Source organism: Lepidochelys olivacea, assembly GCF_965140295.1.
Source record: "Lepidochelys olivacea isolate rLepOli2 genome assembly, chromosome: 1".
Lineage (NCBI taxonomy): Eukaryota > Metazoa > Chordata > Testudines > Cheloniidae > Lepidochelys > Lepidochelys olivacea.
This window is the reverse complement of record NC_140411.1, coordinates 149,934,612-149,952,845: the sequence shown is the minus strand read 5'-3', so window position 1 is coordinate 149,952,845 and position 18,234 is coordinate 149,934,612. Positions and strand designations below refer to the sequence as shown.

The 18,234-nt window shown below is 43.4% G+C and overlaps 1 protein-coding gene across 3 annotated transcripts in view; it reads left to right on the top strand.

The window, feature by feature from the left end:
* Positions 1-18,234, top strand: part of DMD (dystrophin) — a gene marked incomplete at both ends in the record, with an annotated part of 1,846,964 nt that overhangs the window by 1,354,543 nt on the left and 474,187 nt on the right. For all 3 annotated transcript variants that reach the window (XM_084636024.1, XM_084636023.1, XM_084636025.1), the window contains one exon: positions 5,030-5,147. In XM_084636024.1, coding sequence (XP_084492150.1) covers positions 5,030-5,147 — 118 coding nt within the window. The remainder of the gene's footprint in view (positions 1-5,029; positions 5,148-18,234) is intronic.

The following is an 18,234-nucleotide window of genomic DNA, read 5'->3' as shown; positions in this document are numbered from 1 at the left end:
TTTTTTACCAAAGTTTACTTATTTCAGGTAGCAAAGATTTTTTCTGCTTTACATCAGACTGACACAAAATATTGGCCTTCAAGTTTTCTTCTAAATCTCTCTGAATAACATGTTGGTCATGCAGAGATAAGATCTGTTTCCCACATCAAGCAAGACTCTGTAGTCTTGGTAACTCCATGAGGGCTAGTGCCTGGAAGTGATCATTTCCTCCCACATCTTCTTGGACAGGCTATGGAGGATTAACAGAGCCACTTTGTGATGATACTGTTGCCTTAGGAGGCAGGTAGTACCACACAGTTCCTTCAGCACGCGTCCTCTTTGGGGCGGGGGGTGACTTGTAGATCTAGTAAGTGGCAGGTCCACTTCCATCTCCACAGCCCTTCCCACTGCAAATTCAAGCATAAAAGAGCCCTTGTGTAACATATGCTTGCTATCCATAGAACTCACTGCTGTAAATATTACTGAACCAAAGGGTAACATTTTCAATGGGACTTGGGGCTTGGCTACACTTGCGAGTTACAGCGCAATAAAGGAGCCCCGGGCGCACTAGCTCACTACCTGTCCACACTGGCAAGACACATAGAGCGCTCTAACTCCGCGGCTACAGCGCTGCTGGTACTCCACCTCTGCGAGTGGAATAATGTATGCTTCGCCCCTGCTGGAGCGTCGCAGCACCAGTGTGGATGCCCTGGTGCTAAAGTGTGCTCAGATCGGCCTCCAGAAGTGTCCCACAATGCCTGTGCTAGCCACTCTGGTCGTCACTTTGAACTCTACTGCCCTGCCATCAGGTGACCAACTGTCAGACCCGCCCTTTAAATTCTCTGTGATTTTTGAAAATCCCCTTCCTGTTTGCTCAGCCAGGCGTGGAGTGCTCTCAGCGAATCTTTCCAGGTGACCATGCCTCCACGCGCCAGACGATCCCCAGGATGGAGCAATGGCGAGGTGCTGGACCTCATCAGTGTTTGTGGGGAGGAAGCTGTCCAGTCCCAGCTGCACACCAGCCATAGGAATTACTATGCCTTCGGGCAGATATCTAGGGGCATGATGAAAAGGGGCCATGACTGGGATGCACTGCAGTGCAGGGTTAAAGTGAAGGAGCTGTAGAATGCCTACTGCAAAGCCTGTGAAGCAAACAGCTGCTCTGGTGCTGTCCCTGCAACCTGCCGTTTCTACAAAGAGCTGGATGCGATACTTGGGGGTGACCCCACCTCCACTGGACCACCATGGACACTTCAGAGCCCAGTTCAACAAGGTGGGAGGAGGAAGAGGAGGCGGAGCAAAGTGGGAGCAAGGGTGCTGAGGCGGAGGAAGACACTCCGGAATCCTGAGATGCATGCAGCCGGGAGCTGCTCTCAAGCCAGGAGGAAGGTAGCCAGTCGCGGCAGCTGGTGCTTGGGGAAGGACAAACACCAGAGGAGGTTCCCGGTAAGCGACTTTTATTTTGGGAAGGAAGTTATTCGGTGCGGGCTCTTGGGGTGAGAAGGGTTAGGTCAGCATGCATGCCTAGATGCAGAATAGGGCGTTGATGTGTTCTCTCACATCATGGTAATCGGCCTCAGTGATCTTTTCAAAGGTCTCATCCAGAACTTGGGCAATATGCTTGCACAGGTTTCTCAGGAGAGCCACTGTGTTCCTTGTCCCAGTAAGGCTAACTTGCCCACACCACTGTGCCGTGAGGGGCGGGGGGTACTGTTCCCTCTAAGCTCTGTGTGTGTGTGCGTGTGCGCATACAGATCCTAAACCCCACACACACAACAATTTGCACAGAAGAAATTTTTTGCGCACACGGCCTGTCAAAAATTAGAGGGAACATTGGAGGGGGGACCATTGCTGCACACAGGCAGGCTGCTTATGGGGCAGGGCAGAATCCGCATTGCAGTAGAAGACCCTCTCTTGCTGCCCAGGTTACCCTCAGCAGCGAGATATCTTCCAGGATGAACTTCTATGGAAAAAGTGGGGACAGGGTTCAGTATAGGGGCCCCCTGCTGCTTTTGGCTCTCCCCATGGCACAGAAACCCAGAGGACAGTACAGCCGTGAAACAATCAGTCACGCATGACCCTGTGCTTACTCACATTTTTAGGGCTCCTGTGGGTTATGTGTGCTCGCTTTGGGACAGGAAAATTACGCTATTGTGTAGACTGTGCTTGCCCTTAAGTAAGGGGGAATCACTGCTCTGTCTGGTGTGAACAATGCTGCCTCTGTTAAGTGTTGCATTTTGCCTTTACAGATGCAACCTTGAGATCTCAGCCGTCCATGTTATCACCAGCCGAAAGACTCCAAAGAATCAGAAAGAGGCCACGTAGAAGCAAGGAAGACATGCTGCATGAAATAATGGAGCATTCAAGTAATGAAAATGGAAAAGTGCAGGAGTGGCAGGACAGTGAAAGGAGGATCCGCCAGCAGAATGAGGAGTGGCGGTGCAAAAGCGCGGTGCTCCGGCAGCAAAGCACGGATCGGCTGATCAGCGTAATGTAGAGCCAGGTGGACTCGATCCAGGTGCTCATAGCCATGCAGGTGGAGCACTACTGTGCCCGACCCGCCCTGCAGCCCTTGCCCCAAAACTCTTTCCCTTGTGCCCCCATGTCACCTCCAACCCACTTTCCCCAACATCCGGGTTTTTACCGCCACCAGCTGCCTCCAACACCTTTAGCTTCCCCACCCAGCCCTGAAGATTACGACCCTTACCCACTGCACTCAACCCCCATCACCATGCAGTATAGCCATCCTGAAGTGCAGCACTCATTGCACAGCACTCCAGACAGGAAGGCCAAGTATGATAACAGGACATACGTAACTCTGTGATTGTACCGTTCCCCACCCCACCCCTTTGCCCTTTCTGTTTCCCAAGTAGTCGTGTTTCTTTTCAATAAATGGATTTTTTGGCTTTGAAAACATTCTTTATTATTGCATAAAGTAAAAGATACCTTAGCCCAGGAAAGAAACAGGCACTGCATATCAGCGTAGCAAACACAGATTCCTACGAACATTGGAACCACTGCACTTCACTCCCGTGCAGGACACCAGACATTACTGGTGGCTTTCAGCCTCAAATTGCTCCCACAAGGCATCCCTAATCCTTGCAGCCCCGCGCTGGGCCCTTCTAATAGCCCTGCTCTCTGGCTGTTCAAATTCAGCCTTCAGGTGCTGAACCCTCCGAGTTCCATGCCTGAGTGAATCGTTCACCCTTCCCTTCTCAAATGTTATAGAGGGTACAGCATGCGGATATTACCGTGGGAATGCTGTCATCGGCCAGGTCCAGCTTCCCATACAGAGAGTGCCAGTGGCCCTTTAAACAGCCAAAAGCACACTCCACAGTCATTCTGCACAAGCTCAGCCTGTTGTTGAACCACTTCTTACTGCTGTTAAGGCTCCCTGTGTAGGGTTTCATGACCACGGCATTAAAGGGTAAGCGAGGTCTCCAAGGATCACAATGGGCATTTTGACTTCCCCTATGGTGATCTTCTGGTCTGGGAAAAAAGTCCTGGCTTGCAGCTTCCTGAATAGGCCAGTGTTCCAAAAGATGGGTGTGCCATGCACCTTTCCAGGCCAGCCTGTATTAATGTCAATGAAACGCCCATGGTGATCCACAAGCACCTGGAGAACCATAGAGAAATACTCCTTCCAATTAACATACTCGGAGGCTAGGTAGGCTGGTGCCAGAATTGGAATATGCGTGCCATCTATTGCCCCTCCACAGTTAGGGAAACCCATTTGTGCAAAGCCATCCACAATGTCATGCATGTTACTCAGAGTCACGGTTCTTCTGAGCAGGATGCCATTAATGGCCCTGCAAACTTGCATCAACAGAATTCCAGCGGTCGACTTCCCCACTCCAAACTGGTTAGTGACCGATCGGTAGCTGTCTGGAGTTGCCATCTTCCAGATTCCAATAGCCACCCACTTCTCCACTATCAGGGCAGCTCTCAATCTCGTGTCCTTGTGCCACAGGGTGGGGGCGAGCCCCTCACACAGTTCCATGAAAGTGGCTTTTCTCATCCAAAAGTTCTGCAGCCACTGCTCATCATCCCAGACTTGCATGATGATGTGATCCACCACTCAGTGCTTGTTTCTCAAGCCCAAAAGCGGTGCTCCATGGTGGTGAGCATGTCTGAATGTCACAAGCAAACTCGTGTCATATGCGTTACTCGAGTCGATATCATTGTCGGAGCCCTCACTGTCACTTTGGATCATAAGGAATAACTCAACTGCCAAACGTGACATGCTGGTGAGACTCATCAGCTTACTCCTCAGCAGTTCAGGCTCCATTCCCGCAGACTGAAAGGGAAGACAGAGCACACAGTACAAAAAATGTTGAAAGATGGCACCAAATGTGTACAGAAACACAGGGATTGCTGGGATGCAAACCGATGCATCACAGGGTGTTGGGACAGCACCCAGAACGCCCCACACCCACCGCCCCCTTCCCAGAAGCCACAGCGCCAGAATGGGAAGAGGTGCTCTGTGGGATAGCTGCCCATAATGCACCGCTCCCAATGCTGCTGCAAGTGCCGCAAATGTGGCCACGCCAGTGCGCTTGTTCCTGTCTGTGTGGACAGATGGCAGTGCTTTCCCTACTGTGCTCTCCAAAAGTGGGTTTAACTCAAAGCGCTCTACATCTGCAAGTGTAGCCATGTCCTTATGCTCCTTATTTAAGCACTTTTGACAATTTTACCCAAAGAATTTAGTGGAATTCACAAAAAAGGAGTAGACATTTTTATGAATAATGAGAATATCATTATCATCCAATAAGAATAATTAATATAAAAATATATAAAGGTTCGTGCTTCAGGACAAAAAAATAAACAATCACCACTTTCCTGAGATGAGGAAGAAAATTCCATTTGGAGGTATGTAATTGTATAATATTCTAGTATGTGGGTTGAGTCATTCCACTAAAATATCCAGAAGAAGCTACTGGACCAGGTCGAACACTGGTATCGTATACTATTCCTATGACAGTGAAATACAACTAAAAGTGGCTTGGAGCTACTCTCAATTTTATGTGTATACTTTCTTTTGTACAACCAGGCAGCACTCCAGGAATTGGAACAAAGGCGTCCCCAACTGGAGGAGCTAATAACTGCAGCACAGAATCTAAAAAACAAGACCGGCAATCAAGAGGCTAGAACAATCATTACTGATAGCAGTAAGTGGTGATTCCGCTACCATATAACTCTCGGCAAGAAATATAGAGGATGTTATAATGATAACTTTGAAGCATAGTATTTTTCAAAGTATGTTTGCCATGAGAAGTGGAAATTATCTATTTTTATTTGTAAGGTAATTCTCATTTGGGTGAGAATATTACACTAGGATTGGATGCACCCTTTCAGAGAAAGAGTCCCCATAACCTTCACAGAAAACTTGCACTGAGGCTCTCTAGAAAGTTTGATTACTTCCCTGCCCCCATTATCTTCTGTGTATACATGCATGCTTTCCATGATAATCCACCAAAAAAGTGGTACAGATAGTTGGTGCAAGGTAGTAAGGGGGCACCCCCCCCTCCATATTATGTTATGTTGCATACCAGTCCCTAAATCTGGCCCTCTTATTTGGAGTAGCACCTAGAGACTCCATTTAGGGATTTGTGGCACCTTAGAGTCTATTGTTAGTCTCTAAGGTGCCACAAGTCCTCCTTTTCTTTTTGCGATACAGACTAACACGGCTGTTACTCTGAAACCTGTCATTTCGGGATTGAGGCCCCATTTGCTAGGTGTGATACAAAACACTAATGGTATTATGTAAATAATGTTCACATACTTCCTGTTCTGGCTGAGACCTGAAGCACAGTGTTGCTCTGAGAGAGCCTGTTTTCATATCTGTATCCTGAGCAGAAGGTGTTAGCATCAGAAATCTTCTGAAGGAATATGTTCTCTTGAGCGATTCTCCCTAGCAGAGTCCCAATTCAGATAATTCCGATAAAGTTTGCATAAGAACCTGAACTTGTTGAGTGCTTGTTCATACCAAATGTATGTAGTTCTCCTATCACTAGCTTGTACTAAGGTTTCATTAAGTATGTGTATATATATCCATACTCTATAGATATATAGAGTATACTGAAGAAATGTAATGGTTATATATCTTCTTGAAATGCAACCATTAACGTGAATTGTGTGTGTGCCTAGAGTCCTTTCTATGGTAAAACTGAATTTATCTTCCAGAGAAATGTCATGACAAATGAAAGGTGAGTATATGTTGAGGATAAAAAAAATACCCCACCATAAACCATTACAAACTTTATTATTACTACAAATACTGCAACAATAATTACATGTATATATCTTTTTGCATGAGACTTGATGAATATTTGGTTTGATTTTGATCTATATAGGTGTGCTAACCCTACTAGTTTCACCTGGACTTTGAATGTATATAAAGTTCTATATAAAAAAAACAAAAAAGATTTTCTCATGCTTAAAATAGGTAATATTTTATTTAGTAGGCAGAGAGATCATAAATGCGGTTGTCTTCCTGCTCTGTTGGATACGTAATCTGTTGTCACATGGTATCTGCCACGGTTTTTTTAATTATTACTTTATTTTGTTAATGAAAATATTTGAATGTACCCGAATACCCATATCACTGGAACCACTGTACAATGATTCTTCATTTTTTCCCTCCTAATTAGAAGAGATGTTCTCAGAACTTTTTTGATCCAGTCTTCTGAGGCACCAGACTGGATTCATGAAAGAGTTATCATGGTTAGATATTTTCTGTTTGTAGAATTTTAACTACTAAATAGTATTCAGAAGAGTTATTTATCTATTTTTGAATTTTAAAGAGTGGATCAAATGATCAATAATTCAGATGTGATATTTTAAGAAAAATGCTACTATACGTATGAAAATGTCAGTATGTGACATTTTTTAGTTACCTTTTCTTAATATATGCCAACTATGGGAAATTATCATTATTGCACAAATATTTTCCTATATATTGACATTTTTCCTTATATTAAAAAGATTAAGAGTCCTCTGTTAGGTCTAATTCCTGAAGTACTTAGTCAGCCTTCTTGTTGGGGGTAATAGGACATTTGCTTCCTTCTAAGAGGTCTGTGGAGAAACCCCTCACCCACACAGAGATCACTGCAGGAGCAGGGCCTAAATGAAACCTAATTAAAGATTTCAGGATTTGACTCTGTGTGAAGAACAGCTGAGTGGCTTGTTAGAGACTGCTGATTCATCTCAAGCTTGTAAGATTTGGTTCTCTTAATTGTCCTGCTCACCCTATATCTTTTTGTGAAAGTATCAGACAATGCAATATTTTCTTCTAAAATAGTCCCATCATCTGTATTTTTAGGAATGTATCTTTCTAATAATGAACAGATTCTGAAGTCCTTTATCAGTTTTTCTCTCTCTTCACTCCTCGTACTGATGGGAGTTTTGCCAATTAAGGATCCAGAAAAAAACTGGCCCAATATTGCTTAGAAGATATACAGCACTGAACAAACATTAACTAAATAATAAGCTGCACAATAACTGAGTTAGGTAATTAAGTATTAGTTATATGGCTGTCAAGCGATTAAAAAAATTAATCACGATTAATCACACTGTTAAACAATAATAGAATATCATTTATTTAAATATTTTGGATATTTTCAACATTTTCATATATATTGATTTCAGTTATAACAGAATACAAAGTGAACACTTTATACAAATATTTGCACCGTAAAAAACAAAAGAAATAGTATTTTTCAGTTCAACTAATACAAGTACTGTAATGCAATCCGTTTATCATTAAAGTCGAACTTACAAATGTAGAATTATGTTCAAAAATAAAAAAATGTAAAACTTTTAAAACCTACAAGTCCACTCAGTCCTATTTCTTGTTCAGCCAATCACTCAGACACACAAGTTTATTTACATTTTCAGGAGATAACGCTGCCCATTTCTTGTTCACATTGTCACCTGAAAGTGAGAACAGGTGTTCTCATGGCACTGTTGTAGCTGGTATCACAAGATGTTTACATGCCAGATGCAATAAAGATTCATATGTCCTTTCATGCTTCAACCACATTCCGGAAGACATGTGTCCATGCTGATAGCAGGTTCTGCTAAATAACAATCCAAAGCAGTGTGGACTGACTCATGTTCATTTTCATCATCTGAGTCAGATACCACCAGCAGGAGGTTTATTTTTTTAAATTTATTTTTTTGGTGGTTCGGGTTCTGTGGTTTCCGCATCAGAATGTTGCTCTTTTAAGACTTCTGAAAGTATGCTCCACACCTCGTTCCTCTCAGATTTTGGAAGGCATTTCAGATTCTTAAACCTTGGGCCGAGTGCTGTACCTGTCTTTAAAAATTTTACATTGGTACCTTCTCTGTGTTTAGTAAAATTTGCAGTGAAAGTGTTCTTAAAATGAACATGTGCTGGGTCATCATCTGAGATAGCTGTGATATGAAATATATGGCAGAATGCGGGTAAACAGAGCCAGAGACATACAATTCTCCCCCAAGGAGTTCAGTCACAAATTTAATTAAGACTTTTTTTTTTTTAACGAGCATCATCAACATGGAAGCATGTCTTCTGGAATGGTGGCTAAAGCATGAAGGGGCATACGAATGTTTAGCATAACTGGCACGTAAATACCTTGCAATACCGGCTACAAAAGTGCCATGCTCTCACTTTCTGGTGACATTGTAAATAAGAAGTGGGCAGCATTATCCCCTGTAAATGTAAACAAACTTGTTTGACTTAGCGATTGGCTGAACAAGAAGTAGGACTGAATGGACTTGTAGAGAATAAAATTCTCTATTGTTTTGTTTTTGCGTGCAATTATGTAACAAAAAATCTACATTTGTAAGTTTCACTTTCACGATAAAGGGATTGCACTACAGTACTTGTATTCGGTGAATTGAAAAATGGTGTATTTTTTGTTTCATTTTTATAGTGCAAATATTTGTAATCAAAAATAATAATATAAAGTGAGCAGTAAACCCTTTGTATTCTGTGTTGTAGTTGAAATCAATATATTTGAAAATGTAGAAAAACATCCAAAAATATTTAATAAATTTCAATTGGTATTCTATTGTTTAACAATGCGATTAAAACTGTGATTAATTTTTTTAAGTTAATCGCATGAGTTAACTGTGATTAATCGACAGCCCTAACTATTTATTCTCATATTACAGACGTGGCAATGGAGTCACAGGAACTGAAGTGCCTTGTTCAAAGCCACACAGGAAGGGAATATGGAAGTAAAACTTAGAAGTAGAGGCTATCAGAAAAACTGATGTTTTCAGTTTGCTATCAGTTCTGAAACACTAAAAAAAAAAATATCAATTCGGAATTTTAGCCGAATCAAAAAGATCAGAAAAATTTAGTTTCTGGTTGAACAAAAAATGTTTTCTTCAACCCAAAATGAAGCCATTTGTTTGGACTTGGGGCATTTTTAACCTTTTTAAATAAAAGCAAAGGAAATGAAGGTGGCGGTGAAGGCACTCTCCTTACACCCAATAGCCAGGGCACTTCCTGGGGTGTGCGAGACCCACTTTTAAATCCCTTCTCTGGAGCAAGGACTCTAACCTACCAGGCTATTGGCTGTTGGGGGTGGGGTGTGTTTTTTCAGTCTCTCCTGTTCAAACTGTTCCACTTTGTATCAATCACCCTCACCATCAGGCTATAAAGTCATTCTCTCGCTCTTGCTGTCTCTCACCCAGTGACTATTCAAGAATTACAGCAAAACAGCTTCAACAGGAGAAATTTAGAGTGACCTACAGTGAATAGCTAATAACATGGCAGCTAGAATACTCATGTGAGATGGGGGAAGGTTCCTGCTCCAGATCAGAGATTCAAACTTTGGCTCCCACATCATAGAAATGTAGGACTGGAAGGGACCTCAAGAGGTCATCTAGTCCAGTCCCTTGCACTCATGGCAGGACAAAATATTATCTAGAGCATCTCTGACAGGTGTTTGTCTAACCTGCTCTTAAAAATCTCAAATGACAGAGATTCCACATATTCTCTAAGCAATTTATTCCAGAGCTTAACCACCCTGACAGTTATGAAGTTTTTCCTGGAATGCAACCTAAACCACTCTTGCTGCAAATTAAGCCCGTTGCTTCTTATCCTATCCTCAGAAGTTAATGAGAACAATTTTTCTTCCTCCTTCTTGTAACAATCTCTTATGTATTTGAAAACTGTTATCATGTCCCCTTTCAATCTTCTCTTCTACAGACTAAACAAACCCAGTTTTTTCAATCTTTCCTCATAAGTCATGTTGTCTAGACCTGCAATCATTTTTGTTTCTCTTTTTCTGAACTTTCCCCAGTTTGTCCACATCTTTCCTGAAAATGTGGCACCCAGAACTGGACACAATACTCCAGTTGAGGCCTAATCACCGCGGCCTAGAGCAGAAGAATTACTTCTTGTGTCTTGCTTACAACACTCCTGCTAATACATCCCAGAATGATTGCTTTTTTTGAACAGTGTTACACTGTTGACTCATATTTAGCTTGTGATCCACTATGACCCCCAGGACCTTTTCCGCAGTCCCTAGGGAATCATTTCCCATTTTGTTTGTGTGCAACTGATTGTTCTTCCAAAGTGGAGTACTTTGCATTTGTCCTATTGAATTTCATCCTATTTACTTCATAGGGAGTAACCACTGGGGAATTGAGTATTACCATTTTTGCACTTTTTTTTTCATTTTCGCCAAAACAATTTATTCTTCTTTGAGTGCTGTCCCTGTGGGTGCTCCACTCCAGGTGACGGTGCGTCCCGGCGCCGTTGATTGGAGATCTTCGGTAGCAGTGCCTGGTCGGGACACATGCACTCAGCTGCTGTCTTGCGTCATCGTTAGGGTCTGCCTGAGTGAGTGCATCCTACACCCCCTGCAGTTCCTTCTCAACCATCCTCAGCTGAAGATGGGACTCGGGGCAGTGCTTATCTCTTCCCTGGTAACTGTAGGAAATAGGTAGAGAAAGATGGAAATAGTTAACTAGCCATTTGCCAGTTTTCCCTTTCTTTTAGCATAGTTCGTTAGTCGTCCCCCCCCCGTCCCCTCCCCCAAAAAAATTTCCTCACGTTAGTCTCTCATTGAGACTTCCCCGGCCTCTCATACTTTCATTATGCTGGGGGCTCCAGGCTTTAAGAAATGTGGCTTCTTCAAGGAGTCTGTGCTGCAGTCTGACAGGCACTGACTCTGTGTTAAATGCCTCGGTGAGACACACATCCCTGTGAAGTGTTTCCACTGCACCAACTTAAAAACTAGAGCTCGCTGTGACAGAGACTTGCGGCTAAAAATGCTTATCATGGAGAAAGCTCTGCAGCCGCCTGTGGAGAAGGGCAGTAAACCCTCTCCCTCATGCTCCCCTGCCAAGTCAGAACTGACCAGGAGCATGGTTTCACCCTCTCACGCGAAAAGCAGGAAGCCCTGATGTCTCCTCTCAGAGACACTCAAAAGGGTAAAGGATCTCCCACAAGGTCTTTATCCTTGGTGCTGACAGTGCCGAGAGCAGGCAACTCTGACCGCCGCAGCACTTCAGCAGGGCGCAAAAGCAGGGACCTGACTTCCCGCAGCGGGAAGCTCTCCTCAGCACCGGTCCTGCCAGCACCGACAATGGACCCAGTGCCGGCAACGCATTCCACCCTGGTGCCAACAAGAACGTCAGCACCGAGCCTGTCTGCCAGCCCCAGAGCAGATTCAGACCCCCTGCGGGGCTCTCACAAACGTTTCACGGCTCCTACGAAAGCTAAACTAAAATCACTCGGGGCTACCGCTCACAATTCACGCTCCGCAGCACATCAGCCTAGGGAGCAGCAACAATTCCTGCATCAGCAGGATATCTCTGTGGTCCCTGAACCTAGACACGGAGCACTCACTGTTTGAACAGCAGTTCTCGCCACCTGACCTGGCTACTTTCGCTGATAGTGACAATGACCTACAGCAGCAGGCAGAGTTCTCCCCACCTGAGTCTCCCCCTCCACTGGAGCCAGACACACCCCAAGACATGGTGCATCATAAGAATCAACCTCAGTTTCCCTATGTTGTCCCCCAGTGGCCGGGACCCAACTTTTCCTACCCAGTGCCCTGGCCTCAGTGGTACCCGTCGTCGGCTCCTGCCACTGCTCCTCCTTGCGCCCCTTCTACCAGACCGCAAGCTCATCCTACGCCTATATCCCCAGTTCAATCAACATCTAGAGCTCCTGAAGCCCTTCTTGAAGAGGTGGGCTATGAATCCGTCTCAAATTTATCGGCTCCTGCCTCACCATCAGCCGTAGAGGACACTCTCATGTCTCCACCTCCACAAAATGTGGACGACTTTAAGCAATTCCAGGAATTTTTCAAGAGAGTGGCACTCAGCCAGGACATCCCTTTGGATGAAGTCCAGGAGACACAACATAGACTCTTCAAAATCCTCCAACCCTCTGCACCCTCAAAGATCACACAACCCACAAACGAAGTCCTCCTAGAACCAGCTGATACTCTCTGGCAGACCCCTGCCGCCATCCTACCAATGTGCAAGAAAGCTGAATGTAAATACTACGTGCCCGCGAAGGATGTTGATTTCTTATTTTCCCCACCCACAACCCAATTCTCTTGTGGTGGATGCAGCAACGCAGAGAACAAAGCAGCCACACTACCGGCCCACTCCGCAGGACAAGGCCCACAAATGCCTTGACCTCCTGGGTCGCAAGGTTTATACCTCTTCTACTCTACAATTTAGAATTGCAAATTATTCTGCCCTCCTCGCAAGCTATGACTATGACAACTACAACAAGCTCTTTGATTTGCCTCTCATATACCGGAGGACAGGAGAGCGGACTTCAAGTCAGTCCTCGTCGAAGGTCAGTTGGTGTCTAGGACGGCACTACAAGTGTCCATGGACATGGCAGATACAGCAGCCCGCACCACTGCCACTGCAGTGGTGATGCGCCGGTCTTCCTGGCTGTCTGTATCCGATATCCCCAAAGATTCGCAGACCAAAGTGGAGGATCTTCCCTTTGACAAAGATAAACTCTTTTCCATAAAAAACGATGAAGTACTTCACACTATGAAAGACTCTAGAGCCACTTTGCGCACATTGGGCCTATATCCATCCATCCCCAGGAGACCACGGTATCAACCTTATCAGAGGCCCTGTGCACAACAATATTACCGACCCCAGTCCAGACTGTATGTCACTGGGAGGAACTGCAACAGACCTTCTAGGAGCAGGCAAAACCAGGCACAACCAACTACTTCCCATCCATCGGGTAACAAACAACAATTTTGAAGTGCTGGTCGGGGGTTTGTGCGACCACCCCTTGATTCCGCCACCTATTTGCCCATTTGGCTACTGCCTCCAGGCTTTCCACCATGTCTGGCAACAGATCACGCAGGACCGCTGGGTCCTGGAAATAGTTCAGTCAGGTTACTCCATCCCTTTCTTATCTTCCCCGCCCACCCTTTCACCTTCCCCATCCCTCTTCAGGGACCCCTCTCACGAGCACCTTCTCCGCGTGGACGTGGCTCATCTTCTCCACCTAGGTGCAGTTGAACATGTACCAATGCAACATTGGGGAAAAGAGTTCTACTCCAATACTTTCTGACCCAAAAGTAAGGCAGGGGATGGAGACCTATATTAGACCTACACCAACTAAACAAGTTTGTATGTGTACAAAAATTCAAGATGGTCACATTGGGCACAATAATACCCAAACTGGAACAAGGGGACTGGTTCATAGCCCTCAACATACAAGACGCCTATTTCCATATATCCATTCATCCAGCACACAGATGCTTCCTGCGATTCACACTCGGAGACAACCACTTTCAATACAGGGTACTTCCATTTGGTCTCTCCACAGCACCATGGGTATTCTCCAATACCCTAGCTGTAGTTGTAGCCTACCTCCGCAAACATGGGATTATACTTTTCCCCTACTGAGACGACTGCCTTATCAAAGCCAGCTCCTCCAACGAGACGTTAAAAGCGACAAACTTTACCGTCCCTTTTTTCCACAGTCTAGGCTTGCAAATAAATTTCCAAAAATCCACCCTGATACCTACACAGCAGATAGAGTTCATAGGAGCTCACCTGGACTCTAGTTGAACCAGAGCCTCCCTTCTACACAACAGATTCCTCACTATTATGCATCTCATACATACAATCTCTGTTTGCCCCAGAATACAGGCACAGATCTGCCTACAGCTTCTTGGTCATATGGCAGCCATCCCCTTCATGGTCAAATACACCAGGCCGCACATGAGATGCCTTCAGGGTTGGCTCAACTCCAACTACAAACCCAGCAGACACAGTTTCTGCATAACGCTGACTCTGCCACCGAACATATTGGCCTCCCTACAATGGTGGACAAAACCAGAGAACCTATTCACAGGTGTTCCCTTCCATCCACACTCCCCAGTACTTGTGCTTCCCTGATAGGTTGGGGAGTGCACCTAGGTGACCACAAGGTACAGGGCCGCTGGTCCCTCTCAGAGATGTGTCTGCACATCAATCTTCTAGAATTCAGAGCCATCAGGTACACTTGCCTTCACTTTCTGAGGGGGGTGCGGGACGCGCGCACTCAGGCAGATTCTAATGATGACGCGAGACAGCAGTTGAGCGCATGCGTCCTGACCAGGCACTGCTACTGAAGATCTCCAATTAATGGTGCCAGGACGCACCATCACCTGGAGTGGAGCACCCATAGGGACACACATCTCGAAGAACCTCAGTTACTGCACGGTGAGTAACTTTCTCTTCAAATCAATACAAATTCATTAAACACTTTGGTTGACTCAAATCTGCATTTTTCAATGAAAAAATATTTTTGCCCAACCCTACCCAGGGCTTACTGGCTCCCATTCCTGTGCCAGTCCCTCATGTTGGCTGCTTTACTATATATGTTACCTATTAAAAAATCTAAATGTGAATGGTAGTTAGAAAAAGGTTATTGCCTTTAACATATATTTATAGAAACTAGAGTTTATCAAAACAGCTGTACTTCAGTGGTTTTATAAGATCTCTCTGAAATCTATGAAAGAGGATACAAAAATCAAGTCATAAACAGTATTGTTTTAATAAAATTGCCTTAATACTGCATAGGTTTAGTCTTCATTGTAAAAAATAGGGACAGAAAAGAAATAGAAGCACATAAAAACTAGTTCTTTTGTTTGAAGCTTTTTTCACCCTTACTTCATCATCTGTATGAAATTGCAGGAGCTACAGTACTTACAAAAGACTCATCTGGATATAGAGAAGTTTGTTTAATATTTATATAATGTTATATTAAAATACCTTTTCCTTCCATCATGGTTTATGACTTCTACATTTGGGAAAATCCAAGTATAATAATTAAATTTTATCCTGAGGAAATCTAAAAATCCCTCTGCACTTGTAATATCCTTGGTGGTGAGTTTTGTTGTAACACTTCTGTGTGCTATTCATTATTCTGAATAAATACTAGCTCCAAAATGTTTCGCTTTAGCACTGGTCAGAATTTTTGGTTCTTAAAAATAAAGTTGAACTTATTTATAGCCAGTTCAGATATAGTGAAATTCTATTTAATTTAGTTGGGTTTTTAAATTCATTTTTGTTTGTTTTCTATTCAGGAGTGTGTGTGTGTGTGTAATATATAAGCTGACTTCTCGTTTTGGTCAAGACTGGAAATGGAAGCACCTAAATTGTATCTTGCTGGAACCAGGAAGTTCCAGAAAGTTTGCATAAGTATATTTTCCTGATAAGTGTCCCAGCCCAATTTTTAAGCTGAAAATAAGTTTGGATAATCTTTAAAGTTTGCCTTCACTACTGATTTATAGCCCAATTGTGTGATTTGGCTACGGCCTGAATATGTAGTAGTGTGGAGATACCAAAATAAATTACATTAGATTTAAAGTATAGTGTGAAAAATAGCTTCTTAATGGTCCAAGGAGTCTCTTTCTCAGGGACTAGATGAAGCAAAAGAAACACGTGTACATTTTCAGTAGCTGGGTTTAAGTAATGAACTGCCAAAACATTTTTGATAAGTAAATTAGGTTATGTCGCATTCAATGCATACATAATGACAGTAAATAAAAGATTTCAAGGAACTTTATTTTGACCACTAATCACACTATTGGAACTAGATGATTTCCTTTTGAAATGCATTTTGACTATGACTTTCTAAAACAAATCACAAACACATGAATAATTTATAGACAAAATCTTCAAAAATGTTTGTTTATTTTTTGAAGAGCATAGCCATACATTATTGGCTGTTAAAAAAGAGCTGTGCTTGAAATATGGTGAAAAGAGTCTGAGTGTGTAGATACATAAAAATAAAAACATTTTTATTGAATACCTCGTTGTATCTGATAACATTATAGCAAAAATCATCAATTTATCATTCACTTCTACACAAAATGCAACTCCTGTAGTGAATTATTGGGGTACTGTTGTTCTCAATGTCTTAATAAAATAGCTATCATTATTACAATGTCATCCATATGATTTTTGTTGCAGCTATTGAATACCCTTAAAAACATGACCACTTGGGTGGAAAACAATCAAACGACATATAATCCAGAATTTGTCATCCAGTAGTCAACACTTTTTGGTTACAAAGATGTGCTTTGCATGTGTAATTTGTTTTGAAAATTAAGCTATTGATCTTTTTATGGCTGGAATGTTGAAGAAACCCAATATAAATCTTATTCCACATATTTCAAGAACTTATTCATAAGCTGTAGTTTTCTGGGTAGCTTCCATAAACTTTAATACCTATTAATTATCTGACCTTTTCTTTACAATTAAAATTATTAGGCTTCAATTATGCCTCCTATGAAGCTTACCTGCGCTGTGGAAGTGGAAGGAGTGCACTACCTGAGTACCAATCCAGCTTTGAAAGGATTAATGTATCCTGGGTGCTGGGAGAAGAATCCCTTGCTAACCTTTGAAATAATTTTCCTTACACAGTACTGTAGGTGCAGCCCAGAAAAATTCCCTTCTGGGTGTGTGTAGCAAAAGTGATCTGGGACCTTTAAGAGGGGTTGCTGGCTAGTCTGGGATGGCATTGGATGCTTGGCCCTTTAAGAACAGTAGTTCCTTGGAGGGTCTGGGAAATTTTAATTCCTGAAAGCCATCTGACAATTCCATGACCCTTTATAGCATATAAGGGAAGCCTGCGGCTCAATAGACAAAGATGGTGGAATGATGCCCTGAAGGTGAGATCTATACTAAGAAAGTTTGAGATCAGCCAAGAAAGAGAATCCAGTGAGGAGGCCTAGGCAAGAGAAGACCCCCTTTTCTTGGAAGAATAGAGAGCATTATAGGGAAGCCAGAGGAAGGGTTTCATAAGAAGAGGCCCTGGGATGAAGAGTTGTAGGATGCTTTAATTGTCTGTTGGCAGGACCAGAAAAGAGAAACTCTGAACAGAGGAGTGTGCTTGTTTAAGAGGCAGTACTTAAAAAATTATTTAGAATATGTTTTAGTATGTGAAGCAAGTGATCCTGAGCAGTGAAGTGTAACTGGGAGAAAGCTCCTGGTAAACTTTCCTCTTCCAAGTAGGAGCCCAAAGTCAGTACTGTCAGGTGAGGAAGGAAGGAAGCACCTCATTGTAGTCAGGGAATAGAATTTGTCATAATCTGCTAGAAGACCTGGGATTTGAATAGCCAGACATATAGCCAGTGCACCGCTGTTTGATTGTTTATTATTATTTCTTTTTAACTCTGGTGACTATTTCTCTTCTTTGGACCCCTGCTACCCCAGAGAAGTAGACTCTCACGAGGTTGGGACAGGTCTGGAAAGGTACCATTGATCTGTGTGGCTAAGGAAGGGCAAAGACTTAATATAGCCTGAAAGAAGCAAAGATTTTTTTCACTGGACGGTTTTGGGGTGGAGGGTTGGCTTTATGACTTGGTTAGAGGGCCAGGTCATCTAACCCTCTCTAAACATCAACCTACCTGGCCATCAGGTAGAGACAGGAGACCACCAAGCAGAAGAGGGAAAACTGATGGAGAGAGGTGAAAATCTTATGTACAGTCTGTCAACAATAATGTCTTCTGCCTTCTCTGGTGTTCCTGAGTGTCTGTGGTCACAGGACTGGCCTCTGCATAGGCATGCTAAAGATGGAAAGGGCTCTTTCCCACCTTTAGTGCATCTTCACTAAAGGAGGCATAATTCAACGTACCGCTTCTACACAGAAATATGCCTTTGTGGTATCCTTTTGGCTTTTGTGGGAGTCATGCATCTCCTTACATGATTAGGGTTCCATGTGCAACCTGTTATTCCTCTGGAGTTTGAACAAAATGCTGCGTGGTATTCTTC